This window comes from Aphelocoma coerulescens, chromosome 9, assembly GCF_041296385.1.
Source record: "Aphelocoma coerulescens isolate FSJ_1873_10779 chromosome 9, UR_Acoe_1.0, whole genome shotgun sequence".
NCBI classification, from domain to species: domain Eukaryota; kingdom Metazoa; phylum Chordata; class Aves; order Passeriformes; family Corvidae; genus Aphelocoma; species Aphelocoma coerulescens.
Genome location: NC_091023.1, coordinates 21,170,942 through 21,188,676, shown reverse-complemented (window position 1 = coordinate 21,188,676; position 17,735 = coordinate 21,170,942). Strand labels below are relative to the sequence as shown.

Sequence of the window (17,735 nt, the reverse complement as noted above, 5' to 3'; positions counted from 1 at the left end):
AGGTTTTTCTGTATATGAGGTTAACTTCCTGAAATTCATGAAAGAAATTAAAGTTTTTTACATTCTTTTTAAATTCTAAAAACCAAACATTTATTTGGGGATCTATCTAATCCAAAGTAATTGTCAATCTTTAAATAATAGGTAGCTTTTCTAAGCATTGCTAAGTTGTTGTGGTTTTGGTTTAGGTTTGTGTGGGGTTTTTTTTTGTTTTGTTTTGGTTTTTTTTTTTTGGGTTTCTTTTTTATTTTGGGTTAGCATGCCAAATGCTCTTAATTCCTCACTGTCCTTTTAGAACTGGGGTATTATTTAAAAGTTAAATCATACAGTTCCAATAAAGATGTCTAGTGTCATCAGAATGACACATTCAGTGTATTTACTTTAGAGTTCACAGTGTAATCTAATGATTGGCAATTGAAAGGAATAAAATACTGCCAGTTGAGCATATTGAGATTTTTTTTTTTTTTTTGATCAGCAGATTTCCTGTATGAAAAGCAAGGTTTCAAGGGGGTTTTTTTTGATCAATAGGTTTTCTGTATAGAAAAAGAACCATCCACTGCTATTCACATCCACACAGAAATGGTCTCTTGCTGGAAGTAAACCTAATTGTCTCCGACAGTAAAAGGAACCACTTGGACTTGATTATGCAGCTGGTCACATTTTATTGAGACACTGACATATTCCCCGTGGTCTGGGAAGAAAAGAAGATTATATCATTGTGAAGTTTTGCTGGGTCAGTGCTCTGGCAGTGAATGCAGGGTTATATGCAAACAGTTTCAAGGTGAGGGATTGTCTTTTCCCCGTCCTCCTTCTGCTGTGGCTCGACATTGCCCTCGGCATCGTAACCTGCTGGAAAATGCAGGGCACAGCTGTTTGGAGCTGCTGCTTCTCTTGCATTAGGAGAAAATAGAGTAAAACCCTTCTGTAAATAGATCTATAAGCTTTGAATAAAATTATATTCCCTTTTCTGTGTTTAAGCTAGAGGCTAAGATATCCTTGTATGTCCAAAATAAAGGTTTAGGTTAAGTCATCCAGGTTATTTAAAATGCTTTAGATGGGATCGTGCAAAGATACAGTTTGGGATGTTATGCATGCACACAATCCTTTATGCCATAGAGGAAAACCTGTCTCTTGTGACTGAAATTTAGGAACTATGAAAGTTAATAAGAAAACTGTAGTTGTGGGTATATTATGTGAGAGAAAACAGCATCATTTTGAGAGATTGTCTTTCAAACAAGAGCTCCTTTAATTATAATAACAAAAGAGGTTTTCTGTGTACATATCTTCATTGTGTATATATTTTGAGAGAACTTTTTTTACCAGCAGTTCATCTGTTGAAGCAATTTACTGTGATAAATATAATAAATTTATGAGGAGTAGAGCAGTCCAGATTGTGGTAAGTATTAGCAGTTTTGTGTTAAGGAGAAGCAAGGTGTCCTTGCTTTGCTAAAAGGAAAGTGTGTAATTCTTGTAACCAAAGGGAACAGTGGAACATGGCAGTGACTTCTTTAGAGCTGAAGTAGACAGTGTAAACATTTTCTCTCTCTTTCTGTGGAATTAAGTCTTAGGATCTTTGAAACAGTCCATTTGAGGGACCAGAGCTGTCGTTCTCAATATTAAGGGTTTTGTGGTTCACTGACTATTCTTAAAATAGATGGTGATAACCCTCTGGTTTTGGGGTGTTGTTTTTTTTTTTTTCTGTTGTTGTTATTTTTTGTTTGTTTTTTTAATGTGCTTCCAGAATGAGCAGAGAGAAATGCTAAATGGCATACTCATCCATCTCTGCACTGGCTCTGTCACTGCCTACCTGTCCCCCCTTGAGTGATTTGCTTATCTCGTATTGGCTCTCTGATGTTCTGAAGTGTTTGGAGGATTTGGATGCTGGCTAGATGTCACATAACTGGCATCCAGATCTCTTAGAATGCTTTGGAAAGCTCGCCTATGGCCAGTTCATGACTTTGCAATGTTTAGTGTAGAGGAACAACGAATTGTTTGTTTTCCAATAAACTGTGGAATCAGGGAGTGAGAGAATCGGTCATTTTTCAATGCCTTCCACCATCTGCCTTGAGTGCAAGTTTGGCTTGCATCATGGTGTTGGAAAGTGAGATTTGAACTAACCCTGTGAGTTTTATTTAAAAAATATAAAAGGCATTTGACTGATGTGATGGGTAGGAGCAATAAGCTTGGCAGTCCTGTAGTGAAAAAACATAAATGTACAACATAGCTAAGCTTGGGAGCCAGCAGGGGCTGAGACCTGAGAATGTTCTTCAATCCCATGGCAAAGAATTTCTCAGGAAAATGAGAGATTTTCCCTGGAGCAGTTCTGCATGAATTTATACTACAATAGGAGAAGATACATATGGCCAGGTACCCCTGTGAAAGTCTAATACCCAGGTGGACTTAAACACAGTGCAAAAATGCTATAAAGTTTTGTTTAAAAGTATTTCTCTGTTTTCTCACAGTGTGACTTTCTAAAGAGAGAGCTTAAGTCAGTTTTTATTGGAAATACCCGAAAGCCACAGTACACATAATGTTTAAAAAAGAAATAAAATTCCAAAATGTTTTTTTGCTAGAGAAATGCACAACCAAATCTAGAGCCAGTGTTCTGTTTCCTGATGTTCTGTATTTTTTATGATTTCATGAATTGAGTTAATTCTGTGGGAAGTAAAAACTGCCATAAGTCATACTCCTTTTTGTTAAAAGCATGAATTGTACTTCTTTTTGTTAAAGCATGTTAAAACACATACTGTAGGCCCTATGGAAAATTTGTGGTGTATATATATACACATATATATATGTGTATATATATATGTAGCTCTGTAAATATTCCCTTAGATAGCAAAAGCAGTAAGTTGTTACCCAAGAATGAGCAGGTTACTATTATTATTATTATTATTGTTATTATTATTATTATTATTATTATTACAATTATTATTGCTAGAAATATACCCAGAGTGTCCAGAATATATGAAGACTGATGGTAGATGTGACAGAGAACATCTGATGGATCAGCTTTCTGCAGCAGGTGCTGGTGACCTTGCAATGTAACCTCAAGAGCCTGAGGTGCTTCAGGATCCTGCAGGCAACTGTTTGCATCACGAGCATGTTTCTCTCACCTCCTGATAAATATTTATCCTCTCTTAGACCTGAATTAATTTCTTTATATATTTTGGGAGCAGCAAATTTGTGGCCATCAGTTCAGACCGTGGGAAATCCAACCGGGCAGGTTGGAGACCAGCCCAGTGGAGTGCCCTAATTAACAGGAACATGTAATTAAAATTTAAGCAGATGTGGCTTGGGCAGGTGGTATTTCCTGACCATTTCCTGTGTGTGCACACTGTGTGTGATGGACACAAATAACTCCTCTTTCTGCAAATGTGGGAAGTGCTGGTGCATCTGCCGAGCAGTTGGTGTGTGCGGGTGCCTCAGCTCGGCTCTTAATAGACTGAAGCAAGCTCTGAGATCCTCAACATATGAAACCATCTTTATAACTCAGCCTGAAAACATCTTTAAAACTCAGCCTGGACAAAGTTTGAGGGGGAAAAAAAAAAAAAAGACATTTGCATGGGAGGTTATAAGTGTAATAACCCCACGTGATGCATTTCTTGCATTTTTTTATGATTATCTGCTACCAGCTACTATTGGGAACATCGTGTTAGACAAGAGAACACTTTGATCTTTACAAAATATGAGCAGTTGTTGCAACTCACAGGATTTGAGAGCAGCTACTCAGCTGAAAAATCGACCTGTAAAAATTCCACAATTGCATTTGTTGTTAGTTCTTATCTAAAATTATGGTATTTGCTTTAGGAACAATTTCAGTGAACTGGAAGAAAATAGTGGAAATTTGCAGTCAAAATATGGGAATAAGGCACTTAGACATCTAACTCTGCAAAACTGGAATTCAGATTATTATTATTTTTTAGTAGGCCAGGGAGTGTAGGCCATTTCCCCATGCTCAAGGCAGTACAGATGGTAAATCCAAAAAGAAAAAAAAAACCCACCAAACCAACCAAACTTGAAGTTTTACATACTTGAAGGGAATTTTTGTCCCGGTAGATTTTTCAGATTGAATCTGTAGAATCCATCTGCAAATCTAGATTTTTTTCATGAGGTTTTATAGCAATTTAATAGGATTATCTGAGAAGTAATTGTGCCATATTGTTAAATTATTCCATCTCTTGGTTGTTAGAGTGACCGATTGTAATTTTTCAGTATCTGTTGAGTGGTGTTTCAGTGTCCCAGCTGGCTTGTTTGCAATACCTGGTTCTCTCCTTCAGCAAGCTGTGTCAAAAAGTGCTGTTGTAGCAAATGACTTTCCATTAAGGCATGGCAGGTCTGTGTTCCCCATGGTTACCAAATTGAAAATGAAATTTGTATATTTTATGTGTGTTTTAATTTGTCTTTTGTAATCGTGGCCTTTTGAAGCTGCAGAGGCTGCAGAACCCCTGACTTTATTACAGGTATATCTTCAACATATTTAAAATTACTTTTCTAGGTTTAAGACTTTGAATCTTCAACAGTAGTGGTCTTTTCATCATAACAAACTGGGAAATGTTTACCTTATTCAAGGGTGTACTTTCTGGATTTTAAGTGCAATTTTATCTGGTTTATTGAGTTCAGGAACTGAGCATTTTGAGATGGAGGAGAATGCTCAAGAAACAGGTTTATCTTCTAATGTACATTAGTTCAGTACTGATCTGTATTAGAAGGTAAAGGTTAGGAATTTGTGGGAATCTCTGAGAGCATGCTATAAAGGCACATGAGTGTTCGGACTGTCATTGTTATATTTATTAGTGTTGATTTTGATTTGAGACCACATCTTCAGTCTGTGGTGGCTCTACTTCAGTGGATTTTGTGGATTTACAGGCACTGAGATGTGCCCATTAACTCTGTGGTTATTCCCATTGGATGAACCTGAAAAAGTACCTGAATAAAGTATCTTTTTAATGTGAGCAAGGGAGTAAAAAATTGGACTGAAGTTATCAGAGGCAGTGCTGTATATGGAAGTTGGCAATTGCACTGGTATTGATTCCTTCTGAGCATGCAGCTGCTTGGGGAACTGAGAAACATTCTCATCCTGAGGGGCTGCTCCTCTCCACTGCTGAAATCCTACTGCTGTGAGTCTCTGAGCCCTGCAAGTTTTAGGAAGTAAATAATTTGAGTATTTGTAAAAAAGGGCTATGAAGTGCATGTGAAGTGTTGCAATTCTTCCAGGCTGAACTGCCAAACTTCCACTTTTCTGAATTTGGCTGGGTTTAGGAAATACTGGTTTTGCATGTTGTACTTGTTACACAGTTAGTATGTGAAAAAATAATGAGTTAAATTACCTCTGACTTTAAGTTCATGCAGTCAGCATAGAAGGCAAATACAAGTCAGCAATGGTAATAAGTCTGGAAAAAAGTCTTTCTCATGGTGTTCGTAAGATTTATCGAAGCAGTCTAATATGTGCTGATATATTGTAAAATAATGCGTGCTTATAATTTGCAATTTGATTTTAACATGCTATAAAGACATTATGGAGTAAATAGAGAGTATGATCATTTCTGTAACTTAATCGGCTATGTTGTCACAAAAGTTTCAAAGACATGTTGATTTAATTATGAAGTGGAAAGTAACTTCTATTAGTAAGGGAGCAATTTGCTTATTGTATCTTACTCTTTTAATGCTTAATTCCTTTTATTGTGACTGAATACTTCTGGTTGCAATGTGCAATAACCCTGTTGGCCTGGGATAAGTTTCTTTAATTATTCATTGTATTAATGTTTCTATCACCTGAGGGAAATGCAGATATTCTGTTAATGATTGTGTTAATCAAACAACTTTTTGTATGTCTTCACTGCCCAAGTTTATGTCATTACATTAGCTGTCACAGGAGATGAAATTGGAAACTTGTAATATACTGCAGATTGGATTAAGTCATCTGTGTGGTGTAGACTGCTTGAAGACTTATTTTAGATAATTTAAAAACATTAAATGTGCAAGACAGTTATTGCTCCTGACAGGTTCCCTGAAGTCCCAACGTAAGGCCAGTGTTGTTGTGAAGATTTTGAGCTTTGTGTGTGAACAGCCTCTCTGGAGCAATGGAGCCTGGGATACAACATACTGCTTTGAACAAATACTTTTTTTTTTTTTAAATACATGTTTCTTTATACAAGATATTTTAAAATCCTTTGCATGTTGAAATAATCATTCTGCCCATGTAATGTGATGAGGAGCATTAGACATTTGAATATGGTATCTAATTTTTGAGCTATTTCTAGGTGTAATGGGTGTTATAACTTCACTTTCTGCCCTTTTAAGGCCTTGATGTTATCTAGGCAGTAAATGTTCATTTTTCAAGCGTCCAACCACAAGATGGGTGGAGAAGGGAGTCCTTGTCCTTGTGCTTGACTTCCATGATGAGCTTGCTGGGTCTCTCCCTGAGGTCAGTGCAGACCCTTCTGGAAGTAGTGCCAGTGCCTTTAGCCAGGAGCTTCCCACCTGCAACACTGCAGCTGGGCTGGGATATTGCAGGGGTACCTGGAAAGCACCTGGTGGGATTCTCAAATACCTACTGCTTGCTTAAAAAGACTATACATTATTCAACCATTTATTTTTGATGTGTGCAAGACAGCCGGGGTATTTTTGGAAGTTCTGTTGAGGACCTTAAAGCAGTTAAGTGTAATGGCCTTTTTGTGAAGAGAATGTTGTGGACAAGAGTTTCAGGCAGTGTCAGTATCTCTGTGCTTGGAATCAATACTTCTGTGATACTTAATCTTCTTTCTCAGTCCTGAGAGCTTCGTAGACACAAAAAAACCCAAACCACCAACCTGCATAGAATTCTGAAAATATTCCATAAGCTTTTGTGCTGCAACGTGCTTTTTATTTGAATAATAATTCGTTTTATTTCTGTCCTGCTTTGCTTATGTGACTGCTTGCCTGCATAAGTGGGGAAAGCCTTCAGTTGTTCCTTCAGCAAGCCCATCCTCTAAAGTTATCATGGAAATAGTTTCAGCATCTCAAATCCTTTGGCATGTACTGGGGAGGAGGGTGGTCCTTCAGTGCCTTCATCCTGTGGCCCCTCTGGCAGCCAGTGTTGGACAGTGATGCAAACCCAGTGGTACAAGCCCAGACCAACCTGTCTGAGTTCTCACTGACCCATCAGCAGATACTGCCAAAGTAATTCCTGTGTTTGCCTGGTATGCTGGCCAAGCTGGTGGCTCAGGTAATCCTTCAGTGCAGGTAGGAAATGTGAGGAAGACATCCTGAAAGCAAGCACATCATCCAGGGGAACAGTTCCATTCTGCTTAGTGAATTTGCTTTACTTGATGAATTTAAGCCAAACATGTAATTATAACTATGTAATTATAACTAGTTTTCAGCATCATGCCCTCCCTGAAGTCCTTGAGATGTTACTTTACATTAGATTCTTCATATTTAAAGATTGGTTAAACTTGCACTCTTTTAGAAGAAACTCGATGAATGACAGATGTATGAATTTTGAAACAGTTACTATGATAATTTCTGTAGGATTCTTTATTTCATTTCCTATACATATATTTTTTTTTTCTTATTTTTATTTCCCAAATAGCAGTTGCCTGTGTCTTGTCCTTGGTAGGAAAATATTTGCAAAAAAAATGCAAGTTGGATGGGTTTTTTTGCGTGTTTGATGATAGATTTTTAATAAAGTCATGCACTGATGCACACTAAGGTACAAGAGTCCTGGTGAGAAATAAACTAATCCCATGTTTACTTGTGTGGTTTTTTTTCCAGAGATTTGTTACAGTTCCCTAGAGAAGATGATGCAGACATTGCAATGAAAATCCTGGGTCAGTGGCGTTCCCAAGGCCTGGAAGATGTCCGGCTGGTAAATTACTCTGTTCTGCTTGACCTGCCCGGCCCTTCTTCAAACACAGTAACTCTGCAAAACAGCGGGGAATGCTTTTATCCAAGTGGACAACAGTGCAGCAGAGACCCCAAAACACTTCACAGCCAAGACCTCCTGTACTCATACGCAGCTTATTCTGCCAAAGGAACTCTTGAGGTAACGTGACCATTTGTCTCTGTCACTTGTGGTGAAATAGTTAGGAAACATCAGCTTTTGTTGAACCTGACTGGAAACTTGCACATAGAATCACAGAACTATTTAGGTAGGAAAAGACTCTAAGATCATCAAATCCAGTTCATAATATGGTGAAACACCCAGCCTTAAAATAAGCATATTTATGTGACTTATGATGTGGCTAGTCTTACTTATCTTAATTAACCTTACAATCTTATGTATATGAATAGTTCATGGGAGAAATATATAGACAGACACTCACATATATATATATATGTGTGTGAATATTTTTTTTGAAGTATCTGTGTTTATGAATTGGCACATTTGCTTGAGTGTAAAAATCTGGAAGCTGTGTCTAAAGTTAGACTTTATCCTTGCTGATGTATGAGTGCTACTGATTTGAGGGATGCTTGTAGGAAGGATAAGATGAGGCTGGTGAGAGTGCTGGGCTAATACCTGGAGGTTCTGAATTATGGTCGTGGATCTCACATAGTTTCTTTTGTGACAACTCAGTTGACACATCTACTCTGTTTCCTTTTGAAAACACCGATTGGTAGTTTTATCTTACTGTAGTTACTCTAGGAAGTTTTGTCAGCAAAAAGATTCTGCGTATTTGGATTTGTTACTTGCCAAGTGAAATAACATCTTGGATTATCTTGTTTTATCCTGTTTACTGTCTTCACTGTCTGCTTTCCTTTAGCTTCTTTCTAAATATTTTGAGAGTGCACAAAAGGGCCATAATTTCTGTTTACTTTCCTAGCTGAGATAGTATAAATCATAATAAATATTTCTGAAGTACAAAAATTGCAGTTTCACTGCTAATTGCATTATTTTCTTCCTCCTTCTGAAAATATTATATATTATTCCACTGATGCAGGGGGGGTGTCCGCCTTGGTTTATTTCTTATTTAAAAGACATGTTTGTTCATGGCTTAGAACACTTACAGACTATAAAGGAACAGATTGTGAACATCTTAATATTTAAATATGCCTCCTCTCCACGCTGAGTCCTGTGAGCCTCCATTCTGGGGCTCTGTCCACTTCAAATTTGTTGCCGAGAAGCAAAATGAAGTAGGCAAGAGGAGGTCCTAACTTGCATGATAAATGCTTTAACTTTTCCATGGGTGAATGAAAAGTAGTAATGATTGGGGTTGCCTTCTCAAATAGCTTAAAACCTCTGTATTTAATATTATTTTCTCATTGTAACTTAGTAAGAGTAACTGTAATCAGAGAGAAGAATGGTTGTGACCTTTGAGGTTTTATTTCATGGATGTCAATGTGTTGCTAACAAATTCATCAGATTGAAGGAAATCCAATGTTCCGGGAAAAACCACTGCTGTTATTCCCAGCAGCACGTGTTCCACTTTCCATTATGTTTCAGGGCAGTTTTCTCTTAAGAGTTCAGCAGAAATGAGGCCCACACACACTGTCCTCATCACAAGGGCTGGACCTTGGCTTTGGCAAAACTCCAAACTTGTACTGGAGCCAAAGAATTACTCTTTGCATAGTTTTACAGTCAGTTCTTTGAGATACCTCAGCACTGTTAGAAAACTTGAGATGTGTTCTTCTGTTCTTCAGAAAGTCTTCCTGAAATGTCCTTAGATCTAGAGTTTTTGCCTAAAAGGGAAATTTTCTTATTTGTTTAGGCTACAGGTAAGCTGGTAGTGATCTAACCTTCCTGACTTTCAATCCTACACACTAATCTCTACTGTTTAAACTAATGGAAGTAGAAAAAACTTTAAATGAGAAGTCGCAGGTGGTGGCTGTTGCTGGGTTCAGCCATCAGAAAGCGACTTGATTGCTTGCCGTGGAACTACAAGTTGTGTATTTTGAATATCCTGCAGTGGTTTGTGATTGCAAAATCATGAGAGTTTTCCTGTGAACAGGTATTTTTATAACAGCTACTCATAACCTGAATAATTTTCTTTCAAATGTGGCACATCCTTAGCGGAATATTCCTATTATGTGTCACTTAATCAGGCTGAATTGCTAATACTGCCTCGATGCTGCTGCTTCATTGTATCTCATTTGTCTGTTTGGTTTGCTAGAAGTTGAAGCAAATAAAACCATTAAGCTATTGCAGTCTGGATACCAGCGGAGCTACAGCTCCACTTTGATGTTGACAAGGTTATTTGTAGAACAGCAAGACTCATTTTCTTTGGCCACCTGTCATGTCCATTCATCATATGGCCATTGTATATGAGCCATCCAATTTGTGCTTTCTGGTAACAGTCTAAACAGCATTTGTGAGTAAAAATGTGAGCATTTGTGATCTGAAATCTACTTCAAAAACCTACTTAGTGCCATTGTGATGGATGGTGCACTTTACTACTTCTCTATATTTCATCGGGCTGTGAAAAGGTGACAGTGTTTACCCATCATGGTGACAGGCAGGGCAGCTTAAAGTTCTGGAGAGGGCTGTTGAGTCAGTTTTGAAATAGATATTGCAGCAGTTATGTAAATAATATATTGTAAGCTTGGTCAGCCTAAGGAAAGAATGACATACCTGAAATATATTTTTATTAAAACTTAAATATCAGCCACCTTTTATAGAGCTTAAACCTTTTGTCTGCTTGATAAAAACAGGAAAGCTGCTCCGGCCAACAGAGTGCACATATAAATGGAAATTACATTGCTTCAAATTTATGCATTAAAGCAAAATGCATTGTCAGGTGGTATCCAGCCAGTCTCCCAGTGAGGGTGGTGTGGTGAATCCGAATGTGCTGCTCCTGCCTCCTGGAGTGTGGGGATCCAGGAGCTGTGGGTGTGTGGCAGTCACTGGGGAGTGGAGGGGGCTGTGCTGGGGAACCATCAGCAGGAGCTGATGAGAGGGGGCTGTGAAGCCCCCGAAATCTGGTGTCCCCCTTCAGTTCCAAATGGTGTCAGCGTGGGCACACGTTGTACCCCATGTGTGACACATGTGGTGTGATCCCTGAGTGCAGTAAATGATAAGCAGGGGTGTGTTGGGGCTTGCAGGAGGCTGGGTGGCACTCGGGGCACTGGGGAGTTGGTTTCTATCAGCTCTGCCAAGTGCATCAGCTTCAGGAAAAAACACATGTCCACAGTGTTTGTCTGCTCCCTCCACTGTTTCTTTAGCAACTGGAAATAGTCAGTCCTAGCAGATGTAATCGTTGGTGTGTTGGAATAACATTCAAGGACAGACTAATTAAAGCAAAATGCAAATGGTATTTGCTTTGTATTCACACGTTTTCTGAAATTATGTTTGTGTGACCTGAAGTTTTCCTCACTTTCCTTTCACCTCCAATTTATTCACTCTTTGTTTTATGGAAGTGTTAAGGAACTTCTGATAATCCTAAATCTGCTTTCATGCTTTAAACTGAGGTACTTGGTGTCCTCTGTTAAGTGGCATCATCTCATGATGTACTACTCTGCCTCTTATTGAATATTGCACCAAATCCTTGTTGGTTCCTTTGCTGGTCCTCTCTTCTAGTTTGGGGTTTGTTTCTACCCTCATGGATGCTCTCAGCAAGCCCAGCAGAACATCATGTTTCTTTCCTGGACCTCATGCACTGTGTTGGTTCAGGAACCAGGAGAGGATGCAAGAGTAGAAGTACTGGCATGTTCTTGAAATGGAGATGCACATGCAGGCAGGGATTTGGGGGTTTATGGACAAAAATGAATCATGCCCATCTCTGAGACAGTGCTCCCAACACCCAGCTGTGTCTGTTTTGTATTTTGGCCACTGCTCTGTCCCTGCTCCCTGACTGCCTGGACTCCTCTGCCGTGTCACCTCACTTCCCTGCCATCATCCACATTCCGTGTTTCTACTGATTCCTCTGTTGCAGTGTCTGCTGATCTGAGGCATTTATACTCCCAGTCAGCCAGGGGTATCTTTGATTAGTTTTGGAGGGGCTGCAGGGAGCAGACAAGTGGGAGTGCTGCCTGCCTGCCTCTCCCCACACCATGCAGAAGAGATTCTCTGCATTTGCTGGTCACGTCCCCTCCTGCTCCGGTTCGTTTGTTTTGGTGACATTTTCTCAGCTAAATGAGAACCCACCACAGAGATTAATGCAACCTGAAGCAATCTGGGAAGTACAAGCCCATCTGTTAAGCTCACTCGGTCATCTTCCCACCATTCTTCAATCTTGGCAAGATGGGAAATAAGGGAACCAGTACTTGGACTGCTGTCAGATCCTCTTTCAGAAGGAGGGGACTTTGCTCACTTCTTACCTGGTATCCCATTTTCTTATGGCTGCATTCAGATGTCTCCTCTGTCCCTCCATCCCCATCTTTCCCAGGTGCTTTGCTCTGCAGGAAGATGGGAGTCTTTCTCCTATGCCTGTTCCTCTAACCTTTCCCACTCCTGCCAGGAGTGTGTCCTACTTGTGTGTCCCACAATCCCCTCCCCTCTCAGGTTTACAGCCTTGTTTGCTGCCAGTACTGGCAGCTCTCTGTATTTCCAGCTCTGCATGAAAAGGTCTGGAGTTCCTCTGGAGGGGAAAATGCATCAGGAAGTCCTTGACCCCAAAGCTTGCTTTCATTTGATTCGGTTTCATTGTGCTGGAAATGTGATTAGTGCACCCTTACTATCTTTTCTCTTCCCTCCAGCTAATCAGTGGTAATTTCCTTAACAATATTTCAGAATTAAGATTGGTGTCAGCGGGTTGGTTTTAGAAAATTTTTAAATCTTCCCAGGTTATTTTTATCCCCAGGCAAAATTTCTAAATGAGCCTTCTGCAGCGTGCTCACTCGCACATCTTGAATTCCAAAGGCAGAGAGTGCGTTTAATTTAGATTAAATAATCACAGCATCTCTTCCTAAGTCTTTCAGTCATTTTTGATGGCACATTGGTGCAAAATACCAAGCTAGAGGGAATCTGGATACATGTGTGCATTTAATTCTTTTAGGCATGCCAAATTTAGTTCATTATTATCTTTATTAACATTTTTAAAGATTTCTTCTCTGAAGAGACATGCACTAGCTAAAATGAATCCCTAGCAACTGAAATCAGTTTTGCAGATGGTTAGGGCTATAGGTTGAATAACACATACACACAAATGAGAAGAATCATGTGATTTTTTGGTAACATTTAGAAGTTTTAGAGCAGCTTTATTTATCTTTTATTTATAGAAGAGTTTCTCAGAAACCTCTTCCACAAATAATCATAATTTAGACCACTGCTCTGCATACCAAGTAGGCACAGCAAATTTTCAAGGCAATCTCACTAAGAATATGGATTTTAGAATAGACTTGACCTTTAAGCAGAAAACAGCATTCAACATTAACTACAGCATAGCTGCCACTCCATTATAATTACATATAGAAAGCTGTGAAATGCAATGTGAAGGTTATATAATTTAAAATTGCAGGCGAGGGCTCCAAAAGCGATCATTGAAGAGATGTCCTGCAGAACATCCTGTCAGTTTTCTGGCATATATCACATAACCATTAATAAATAAAGTTGTACAGTTCCCTAAAAATAATAGTAGTTCATCGTGCACAAAGCCCCGATTAATATTGCTGGAAGATTTTTGAGTCACTGAAGGCAGGGTTTTAATGATGCAAATGCTGCTGCTGCAGAGCCTTTTGCTGTTTTATAATTGTGAGTCAATGCTGTCCTGATGTTTTACTAATAAAACGTTAGTAATGGCATTTTAGTAATAACGCCATTAATAATAAATGAGAGGTTTTAAATGATAACAAAGCAAAAGGTGAGGCATCTTGGTATCCAGATACATAACAGATCACTGAGCACTTCCATGCCATTGCACAGAATCAGCTGAAGGCATTTCTTAGTAAAGCCTCTGTACAATATTAGAGAGGGAGCAGTGTTGAAACATAACAATTATTTATATTCCAATTGCATGGTGGAAACTAAAGGGTGCAAACCCTGAGGGCTTGGGAAGAGTATTTGGTGCTTTTTTTAGGTTTTAGTGCAAGTGAAATTCCTACTGAAATAAATGGGAATTACATCTTTTCTAAGCAGAGTTAAATTTCATCTGTTAGTAGTCACTGTGAGAGAATAGCAGTGAAATTTGTGCAATTGCATGGATCTCCAGGGAATATTTTTTCTCCTTAATTGTTATTGTACAGTCAGACCTACTGAGTTGCCATCACCTCTGCAGTTCAGTGGATTCCTGGGATGGTACCCACCCAGTCAGGCTTTTTTTTCACCCCCATTCCTTGTTAATGGTGTTTGGTTCAAACCTCAATACAAATGTACTCAGGTCAAGTGGAAACCTTTCTGCCAAATCACAAGTCATGTTTTCCTTAGGTGGTGCCATCTTCTCTCTCTGTAATTTCTTCTTCATCTTCTTAGTAAATATGAACCTACCAATAACATACCTGTGCTTTTTTCTGCTTAATTTTGTAAAAGCAATATTCTACTCAGAGGAGGAATTTTCAAGTAAAAAGCTTCTTGTACTGTGAGCTCTTGGGATTTGGTTTTAGGGATCTTTCTCTTTTAAATTTCTCCAGTATTCTGGAGGTTTAAAACTGCCTCGAAGGAATCCTGCTTACACTGAAGAAAATGCAAAAATTTCATTTAACAGAGGGACTATTAAGTAAATATCAACTTCTAAAAAATTGCTAGTATGAGAAAAACATCATAAGGAACAACTACAACTGATACGAGAACAATAACAAAATATTTTTGTATTTATATAATACTCAATCCTTGTCCCTAAAACTACTTACATAACTTCATTGTTTAAAAAAAGTAGTTTCATGCATGAACAATAAAGAACTGCTTAAAATGCTGCTCAGTTCTCTGGTAGTTACGAGCGACTGTAAAATACAATATTGATTAAACTATTGTTGCTTCTCTTTTTTTTTAAGTTTGATTTTGAGGAAGAGAAGCAAGTCCTAAAATCTCTTCAGGAACATTAGCAGTACAAAAGCATCTGTAGTTGAAGGCAGATTACATTTTACTGAGCATAAACATCGTGTGTGTGGGAGCATGGGCACAGGGCTCTGACCCTGGCAGTCTCTGGCATTAGGCATCCATGAGGATATGGGTTACAATTGCTGTAATAAAAGATATTTTTAAAGGGCAAAAAATCACTCTTCTGCCATGCTGCACTTGCTGATCTTTGAAAATGGAGAAAAAATCTAAATAATGGTGGTGTCTTGTGAACTAGAGCTGGCAGCTGAAAAGAATCAGCAGCAACTATTTTAATCTTCAATGCAGTGTGATAAATCTTACCAGTTAAAGCCTCAGCAGTGTGTTTTGTCTTAGGAGTTATCTCTACCTACCAGTACAACTTCTACAGTCACTATTGGACAACATTTTGTCAAAATCTTAGAACTTTCTTTTAATGTAATAATACGAGTTTATTGGATGCTTTTCTATGGGAGTCTCTGTCGTATTTTTAAAATATTTTTTAATATTTTGAAATTAAAGTAGCACTGGAAATCCAAAGCAAGTCTGAAGATTTCCTGTCTGTGTTAGGACGTGGTGATATGAAGTCCAAGTATAGTCTTCTAAGATGAGCACATGAAAGAGTGGAAATAAGTCCTTACTTAAAAAAAAAAAAAAAAAAAAAAAAAAGTATAAGCATGCTTGGGAGGTTTTAAATGTAACCTAAACTAAGGGTAAAGCTGTCATTATAAGAATAATTTGGTGAGAACTGCAGTGTATCTATCTTCTTTGTTAAAGAACTTTGGTGTTAAAGAGCAAAGGATATACTTCTCTAGAGAGTGCTTTGAGGAATGGTCTAAACCTGGACACAGCCTCGTAGTAGGAAAGACCAAAAAAGAAGACCACTCTCAGAGAAAACCCTTTGAAGCAAATAACTTTTGAAACCTTTCAGAGCAGGATGAAAAAAAAAAAAAGTGCTGCTGTGATACAGCTGGTTAAAAAATATATGTAAGAACTGAATTCTTAAAAATGTAAAAAAGAATGAAAAGCTAAAAAAAAAGACCCAGGCAGTAACCATTGGCAAGTGTAAGTTTGGTGTCCAGGTGCTGTTGGCAGAAGTGCATTGGCTGTGTATGTGAACTGTCAAAATGCCAGAGCCTCTTCACTGGTGGGACTAAAATGTCCTGAGAAAAAAGCTTTTGTTCAGAAATTCCCTTTTAAATCTGTTTGGAAATACAGCACTTATGCTTCCACCTACCAGTTGCAATCCCTTAAAAATAAATAAATAAAAAATAGTGCAAAGTAAATAAAGCTGAAAATACATTGGTCTTCTCTCTCAGACATTCTTAGGTTTTTATTCTGTCGGATGTGCTGTCTCTCCCACTAAATATAAATAAATCTCATGTCTAACCTCATGTAATGAATATTAGTTACAGTGTTTATCTCGTTCATTAAGAGGGCCTTAATGTGAATGAATTGTGAGCTGTATCAGTTTTATTCTCACAATTATTTCTGGTGTTCCTGGGCTCTGCAGTTCAAAGGGAAGGTGCCTCATCAATCACCAGGGTGTGACTGGCCCAAGAGTCGCTGTGCGTGAGAAAGAAGATACTTCAAGGAATTTATCTTCCTTCCACTGAATTATGTTGCCATATAGAGTTAGTCCTGTCTGCTGCAAGATTCACTGCCTTGCTCTGGTGCCTTGAAGGGGCAGACAGAGGTGAATAAGGATGGAAGAGGTCTGGCAATGGCTACAACTGCGGGAGAGCAAAGCTGCTTAAATATGCAAGAAAGCTCCTGCTGCGTTCTCATCCAAGAGGGATGTGTCTCCTGCTGCAGGTCAATGCTTGCCAGGCATGATCTTCACCTGGGGAATATTTTAGAGGATGAATTAGTATGAAAAACCTAGAAATTTCACATTGCTGGAAAAAGAATTACTGCATCAGTTTTCTAACAAAAATTTTATTCAAGAAAATTTTCTCATGTTTTTGTCCGTGTTGCCATTTTACTGCTAAACCCCTTTCATCTTGAGGCTAAAGGAGAACATTATAATCATATAAAGTCACAAACTAAAATCTAGAATGAGAAATTGTATCAGCATGGACAGTGTCAGACTCAGGATTTGGAGGATACTGACTTTTTGAATAGAGATCTTTCCCTGATGATCTTACTGCTGCTGTAGGGTTGTTCTGCCCTAAGTAAACGTTTACAATTGTTCCATTTTGTCTGCAGAACATGTAGATAATTTGTTCACAATGCTTGTGAAGTAGGTACCAAAAATGTAAAGGCAACTGAAGAAATACAGAGGGAAACCCTTCTGCAGAAGTTACAAGTAGTGGATATTGCTGATGGTGACTGCTGTGTGTTCTTTGTTTCGTGTTTTGAATTTAGTCTCTCGTGTTTATTAATATCAAGGAAAGGCACCAGCAGATGCTGGAGGATGGATCATTAGGGAAATCTGTGGTTGAATCAGAATTTATGAGAGCACACACTGAGCTCCCTAGTTTCTAGTTTCCTTTTGTTGATTGTTCAGGATTCAGGGCAGGAAGGATCAGAACAGGTTAAGAGAGGGAACTGAGCACAGATTTCTGTGGTAACCGAAAGCTCTCTAACAATGTCCCTAACGGCTTTTATTGGGAGTTGTACCATCAAGTGGTATTACTACAATAATACTGAGTGCCTCTGTACTGCTGTGAAAGAGGCTGACCTGAATTCCAGGCTGTGTGGAAGATGAGGGAAGCTCTGTCCAGATGCAGCTCCAGAGCCCTGGATGGGCTGCAATGATGGCAAAGCTCTTGCTTGAAGCAATAAAATCGATTATATGGTGTCAGGGCAGCTTGCTCTTTCCTCCCATCAAACTGTCCAGATGCCAGAGTCT

At 38.7% G+C, this 17,735-nt stretch overlaps 1 protein-coding gene across 16 annotated transcripts in view; it reads left to right on the top strand.

The window, feature by feature from the left end:
* NAALADL2 (N-acetylated alpha-linked acidic dipeptidase like 2) overlaps window positions 1-17,735 on the top strand; it is a 432,075-nt gene that overhangs the window by 240,936 nt on the left and 173,404 nt on the right. For all 16 annotated transcript variants that reach the window (XM_069025088.1, XM_069025089.1, XM_069025076.1 and 13 more), the window contains one exon: window positions 7,753-8,023. In XM_069025088.1, the coding sequence (XP_068881189.1) occupies window positions 7,753-8,023 (271 nt within the window). The remainder of the gene's footprint in view (window positions 1-7,752; window positions 8,024-17,735) is intronic.